Source organism: Pundamilia nyererei, unplaced genomic scaffold, assembly GCF_000239375.1.
Source record: "Pundamilia nyererei isolate P.nyererei 1_Seehausen unplaced genomic scaffold, PunNye1.0 scaffold00049, whole genome shotgun sequence".
In the NCBI taxonomy this organism is placed as follows: domain Eukaryota; kingdom Metazoa; phylum Chordata; class Actinopteri; order Cichliformes; family Cichlidae; genus Pundamilia; species Pundamilia nyererei.
The window spans coordinates 467,597-474,579 of NW_005187450.1; the positions used below are offsets into that span (position 1 = coordinate 467,597).

The window sequence follows — 6,983 nt, forward strand, 5'->3', positions numbered from 1 at the left end:
TGGCTTGTTGCAGCATGTTGAAGCTCATACAAACAGAAGCATCAGGAACATCTGTACTGACTGTCCAGCTGCACCCCTCCGTACATGCTCAGTTTGGTGTTTCCCCAGCTGAACACATTTCCCACCACCATGCTGTTATTCATGCATTGCATTTGGTCTCGGATATCTGCTGTGGTCAGCACATAGTCCCACACGTTGACATCAGTCATCTTCCCCACAAAGCCATCAGCATTGAAGATTCCCAGTAAGCCATCCTGGTCTTTGCCCAGAAGGAACACACCGCCAGATCTGATTGTATAATCCCTTCTGAGGTACCGCTGCTCCCCCACCATGCCGTTAATCCAGAGCTCCGCACCGCCAGTGTGCGACGACCAGGTAATGCAGTAGTTCACCCAGTCCTTGGGCTTGAAGTTGTGCGGCAAGTTGACAAACTCGTTGCCAATCCAGAGGCCGACTTCTCTCGCATCCCTGCCCTCTTCGAGGGAGATCATCAGCTCGTTGTCATTGCCGTTGCTGGAGTAGGAGATGACGGTGTGGACTCCTTCGACCTGAGGCAGGACGTGCATGCAGACGGTGAAGGCGTCCAGGTCCATGGAGTGGCTGAGGCTGGCCAAAGCATAACTGCCAGAATCTTTCTCCCGAAAGTTGAGCACCAAAGGAAACAAAGAGCCAGTTTCTGAGGACAGAAAACAAGAATCAGGCTGGAGAAGCGCCATCTTACTTTAACTGCAGATCAATATCAAATTTTAAAACCACCCACCATGTCTGGTAGGCCTTGAGCTGTGAAATCCACCTAAAGGGAAGAAATGAGAAAGTAGCAAACACTGCAGAGTAAATACAGCCATCTCTTACATATAGCTATGTTTGGCAGTTTTTAAGATGAGCAAGCACCTGAATGAATGTTCTTTCCAATGGATGTTATCAGACCCTCGATCTTGTGGAGCCTGGATTCCATTTCATCTTGCCGACAAAATGCTGAAAAAACAAACAGTCAAAGGAAGCACTGAGAAATAGACTCAAGCTTGCACATCTCCTTCCACCCAACACCAGTTCTAAGGATAAAAATAATAACATCATTGTGCAATCGTGTGGTAACGATAAGCTACACACTTCCTTTCCCGAGGCGCGGCAAGAAAGAAGACTCCACAATACGCCCATTGAGAGGCTGAGCAATGCGGTAATCATTCCAGAGGGTCTTGTTGTCCATGTCCATCAGTGTGCTCTCCAGTTTCCTGATCTGAACGCCGCAGAAGAGCAGATAAGTTTGTGGCACAGCAGCAAAATAGATTTAAAAGAAACCAATTCCCTTCAACAGTTTTCCACTTAGGACTTAGGCTTATGACTTTATTTTAAAAAAACATCAGTTCTTGAAAAAAATAGTTTTGGAGCAGAGGGCTCTCTGGGCGGCCTTACCTGGTTGTGTGAAAGGGTAATGGGCGTATCAAACACAGTCCAGAGGATGCTCTCGTAGCAGGGCGGAGTGGTGAGGGAGCCCTGGTATCTGAAGAAGTGGTTCAGGTTCTCGGGGAGCATTGAGCGGACATCAAGGTTGGATATGTTCATGGACTGACCTGTGAGCGTTACACAAACACCACGTTAAACTAAACCAGTGAGTTATGGCTCAGCTAGAGGTCACATTTGGATTCTGACCCCAAGTAGAGCAATGTGGGTTTTTTCTTTTGTTTGTTTGTTTTATTGAGTAACTCACCAGCATACTTGATTTTCTTCAAGTTTGCAATAAAATCACTATAGTAGGTGTTCTCAAAATGGCCATCCTGGAAAGAAAATAAAACAAAGCTGTGTTAAAGTTTATGATTAAATTTTCATTGAAAAGAAATAATTCTGACTTGACCCCACAAATGCAGGCTTTAGAGGATTATTACAGTTTTTTAGAACCTTTGTGTTGCTTTAACATTTATCATAAAATTGTATTTAACATGCTTAAAAGACATTAATACAACCAAAAATACAGATTTATTAACTTGTTTTATAAAGAGCTAGAAACCAAAAAAAAGTTGATTTCTTTAAAAAAAAAAAAAATACAACAACCGACATTTGATGAGTCACTTGTGACTGTTGCACACATCTGGCAGTTTTGGTCATGTTTTTATAGATAAGTTATAATTTTTAGTCATTCTGACTGTTTCATGTTCCTTCTTTGATAGATGTCAGATATTAACTTATGAGTAAAGTGCTGTAGAAGTGAAAATAAAGTCCCAGTTGCATTTAAACTCTCACTTGGATGCATCTAAATTATTTGACTCCAAACTGCTGCTACCACAGTGGATGCCAGCTGTGGTGTTGCTGTGGCGATGACCTCTCAAAGGAAAGGAAAGGAAGTGTCTCATAGCTGAAGGTTACAGGCTGCCTGAGATCCAGAGCAGCCCGGTGGAAACAAGCACTCATTCACTGTGCTGCCGTGTAGCTGAAGACTCAATAAAGCCTATAACCCGGCAGGATGAGCAGAACAAAGTATCGCAGACTTCAAAGACTGTCAGACTGTTTGCCAAATGTATGTTTTTTCACTACAAAGTATGTTATTTTTCACTTTCTAAACTTCTCACAGTGTCAGTTGTGGTCTTCTGTCTAACAGAACACTTGTATTCTGTGCAGTTGTGTACGAGCCTAGTGGTTAGAGAGAGAAGAGAGGAAGGGGTATTTGTGGCTCACGTACTTCATAGAAAAAGGCGAGGACAGCAAGCCCGTCTGGCTTATCTCTGGCCTCAGTAAAGCTCTTGTACTTGTCAGAGTTGTAATGGACCACATGCAGCTGGAAGAGAAGGTTAAGAGTCAGGAGAGGTTAAGTGCCAAATATGCTAAGGGACCTGCGATTTGGATGGAAACATCAGGAGATAGAAATGCATTTACTAACTTTAAATTCAGTTTTAATCTAAGAACAAATCGATTGTTCAGCTGTTTGATGAAATGAAAGAAAGTCTTAAAACTGTTCAACATGAAGCTGCTTGTGCGCAGCTCAGAAATGGTTTCACAAACGAGTGCTGATTACTAGATGCAGGTCATTCTGGTTTCCGTTCTGATGAAACCCAACATCACTTTAAACTTCTGCACCTACATTTATAATAGATCTCAGTTGTTGGTTGAGCATGAGGAGGACATTAAAACCTGGCTTTACTGCAGTGGCCAGCCTTTGTGTTTTGTAAGCCTACCTCTGCCATGTAGCGGATCCCGTCTATGGTGTGCTCTGCTCCGCTGGCCTCCAGGTCCCAGCCACCCCAGTGCAGGTGCATCTGGACGGCTGTGTACTTTCCCGGGAGTCCCTCAATGATCTTCATACTGGGAGGTAGGTCGATTTGAACTGATGGCGACACCAATATATCATCACAAATCATGAATACTTTACATAGCTGCCGCTGTATGTCTGATTTCCGGAAAGCCTTAGCCTACATTTATTTCAGCAGCTGGCTGGTCAGTGTTATCAGTGCTGTTGATGCGATGTGATGCAGTGATGACTTTTCCAAAAACTATTGCAGTCTCGGAAAATATAGATAAAAGAGAGGATTTCTAAAAATGCAAATTCTACCTCAACATCAACGTAAATATTGGCTTTATAGTTCCGGAACTATTGCAGAAAAAACTGTGGTTTGGTGGTCTCTGTGCAAGTTAATAGTGAACTTAGTAAACTTAGTAATTTTTGGTTTTTTGTAGGCTACTATTATTATTTTTGCCGACTTTTCTTACCGGAGTGCCCGTTGTTGGACATGAGAAAAGTCCCTTTCTGCGCGTCATATCCGCTGAATTCCAATTGTAACAAGTCAGGGTTGTGCCTAACGTTGCGCCGCTGGATGTCAATCGGGGACTGCTTCTTACCGCCGCACGCAGGGTACTGGGTTGCCCAGTGCATTTGATCCAAAGCGCCCTCTGTATGGAAAAACAGACAGCTGATTATCCGCTTAAATGCCAAAAGGTTCCTAGAGTGAGATACATGCACGAACAGACTGACACTGTTTGAACTGTCGATTTACATTAGCCTTCTTTGAAATGGACTAACCACCTAGCTCACATGTTACTGGTTCCCTGGCACGCCGGGGGCTTGTTCAAGAGAATAATGTTGCGTCTTCAAATAACATTCATCCCCAGAATCTTAGCAGCAGCTGCGCTGTACACCAAATGGTCCCTTCATGGTTTTTACAAGAGTGAACCAGCTGTTAACCGAAAAGTATTTGTCCAATAAGTCACCCGGGACACCAAGCAGTCAAAGGAATTTGATCTTTGTGAATAAACAGTAATAACCCAATTTTCATTTCAATCACTTTATTTTTTTACAATGCTATTTGTTAATTCATTGTGTTGCACAATAAACGGCTTTACGCACGCTTTACGCACCACGCCTCAACTCCAGTGAAAGCACAGTTCTAGGGGATTTAAAAAAAAATAGTGCCGTAAATTATATTAAAACTAATACAGACACGCTGAAAGAAAAATGCCCACCTTTGTATGTCCAGTGGATTCCATGATGAGGGATGGCATCGCCGACCACATAGGCGAAAAGCGCGGAGAAAAACACGCAGAAAAGCTCCATCGTTGCGTCTCCTGGCTGTGTCGCGCAGACAGTGACTCCTCACAGAGGTTTACTCTCAAGATTGAAACAGCAAGTGAAAGGGGGGCGGGGGGTAAACTACTGCCGAAAACGCCCAGAGCGCTTCCCAGCAGTCCCACAGTGTCAAGAGAGCAGCTTTTGGCTGTCAGCTGAACTCCCTTTTTAATTTAAGTTTGAGCTCATATTTGATTTCTAAAATCCACTGTCCTCTAGGTCATGTCATTATCAGTGGTTTATGGTTTTTGGCAATGATTAAATGATTAAATCAGTCAATCAATCAGGAGCACCTCTCTATCAAGAAACAAGATCCATTTAGGAGTATTTTCTCTGCGCATTCATTTAACTTGGAAAAATCTCCAAATACAGAGAACGGTCTAAGGCATGGCGACGTCTTTTTAGTCGTATCACACTTACTCGTTTTTGTCACAGCGAGTTCTGATTACTCATATTTCTTGTTATTGCCTCAAGAAAAAAAATGCTGACGTAGGGTTTTAACAGAACTGTATTAGTGGGAAACGAATGCCACAAACACAATCATACAAGTCCAACTGAAGAAGAAAAAACAGCAACACCATATGGTGGAACTGTGGGAGCCAGTGGCAGTTAGGTGTTAAAAACAAAAAAAATACAACTTGTATCACCTGCTAGTGCATGCTGGTCGCAACTTGCCCAACGCCTCAGCTTTAAACGCCTGAGCAGTCAAAGTGTGTGAAAGGGGTGTGTGAGTGTGTCACAGTTCGCCTCGGAGGAGCAAATGTCCTTACCAGGATAAAATACTAATAATAAAACGCTTAGTTTGTCTTCAGGGGGGTGCAGAAATGGCCAGTGAGAAATTTTAAAAGGTTAGTTCTGCGTTTCTTTCCTTATATTTTTTCTTCCTCGCCCCAATGCAGCACAAACACACCCTCGGTTTTCAGGTGTTTACAAGTGGTCAGCCCTGGTCACGTTGCACAATGTAGATTTTTTTTAAAGTAAATATTTAAGTGTTTCTTTTTATTTCATTGAGTATTAAAATGTGCAGCACGTTATTGCTAATAAAGTCTTTTGCATCTGTCATTATGACTTGCAACCTCATGACAGCGATGATAGCAGCAACTAATGATCTGAAAAAAGGCGCTGGCCTAAACTGACAAGTGTAAAGGACTGTCTCCTTTCATCCTGCTCAGTGTTGCCAAATGATGCTGAAAAACAGGAGTCCATAAACTCATCACTTTTAGGTTGAACTATTGCAGTTCCCCTTTTATCAGGTTGTCAGTAGCTTCCTGAAAAGCTTCTTTCTGATTGAAAATGCTGCAGTAAAAGTTCTAGCAAGAGAGGCAATATTTCTCCCATATTAGCTCCTCTAATATTCACAATCTATAATTATTCACCTTGCATAAAACAGTCCTGAGTGATCAGACCCTGTCATGTCGTAATGACACCACAGTACCATATTGTCCCAGTAAAGATTGTAGGTTTGTTGGTGGTGCCCTCAGTTTCTAAAAGCAGAACTGAAGGTAGAGGCTTCAGATATCAGGGTCTTCTTCTGTGAAACCACTCTCCTTATGATTAGCCTTCAATCTTTGTATTTTCTCAAAGCTTATAGTTAGGACTGGATCCAGTGACCTTGAACCAAGGTCAGGCTGATGACCCCTCACTGTGCACCGAGCTCCTTTCTACTCGCCCCACTTTCACTGCCATTGTATTTCCTAAACTTTGTGCATTGCCTTTTGACTTCCCTGCATTCCCTTGTACCTTTCTGCAGATATGTCTGAGTTCTTTCTTCACTTTTAACCCTCACTTTGGCCAGTTGAGATTGATGGGAAACCTTCTCCGAGTTCGGCTTTGAAGGAGACATCTTCCTGTTGGAAGGTACTTCCTCTTCTCCCCATTGTCTTTGTTTTTGTTAATAAGGATTTGCTGGTTTTCTTTCAGCATTACTGAAAGGGCTTATCTTACCTTTATATGGGATTCTGTGTAGCTCAGATTTAAAATATTACTTAATATTTGTTTAGGATTTTTTTTTTAATCTGCGCAGAACTAAGGGTGTACAGACCTTTCTATTGGCCAGACAGAGTCTTCCCTTGAGTCGTAAAATGGTGCAGAGATCACAGAAAGTCTCTATCCCTGTGCAGAGAAGATTCATGCACATGATAGGCCTGTAAAACTTCAGCTTCAGTTGTTGTTTTTTTTAATTTAAACTTTGCTTCCTGTATGGATAAAACACAAAAAACAAATGATGCATTGTGTTATCTTTAGACAGAGCCGGAGCAGCTGTTTATCCTTGTTTTCAGTCTTTGTTCTAAGCTAATGCTGCCATTGATCTTCTTAAACAGTCAGGATTTGACCTGTCGAACAAAGTTAAGATCAAAGTATAAGGTGACGTAAGTTAAGAACTGAGAAGTAAAACTGATGAAAAAGAGACCTCAGAATGACACAGATCTCT

At 42.3% G+C, this 6,983-nt stretch overlaps 1 protein-coding gene across 1 annotated transcript; it reads right to left on the reverse strand.

The window, feature by feature from the left end:
- Positions 1-7: 7 nt before the first annotated feature.
- Positions 8-4,593, reverse strand: ca6 (carbonic anhydrase VI). Its single transcript, XM_005733058.2, has 10 exons — positions 4,450-4,593; positions 3,700-3,879; positions 3,168-3,316; positions 2,675-2,770; positions 1,709-1,775; positions 1,414-1,571; positions 1,111-1,237; positions 892-975; positions 761-793; positions 8-676 (listed from the first exon to the last, which is right to left on the reverse strand). Exons 1-10 carry the CDS (start codon positions 4,538-4,540, stop codon positions 42-44), a joined length of 1,620 nt encoding a protein of 539 aa, XP_005733115.1. The 5' UTR covers positions 4,541-4,593; the 3' UTR covers positions 8-41.
- Positions 4,594-6,983: the final 2,390 nt, after the last annotated feature.

What these genes read in the sequence shown, in the direction of transcription:
- ca6 (XM_005733058.2), bottom strand. Translation starts at nt 4,540, where the DNA reads ATGGAGCTTTTCTGCGTGTTTTTCTCCGCGCTTTTCGCCTATGTGGTC. An exon ending in AATCCACTGGACATACAAAG is followed by an intron (nt 3,880 to 4,449) that starts GTGGGCATTTTT and finishes TTTTCCATACAG; the next exon opens with AGGGCGCTTTGGATCAAATG. An exon ending in TCCTCGCCTTTTTCTATGAA is followed by an intron (nt 1,776 to 2,674) that starts GTACGTGAGCCA and finishes TTTTCTTTCCAG; the next exon opens with GATGGCCATTTTGAGAACAC.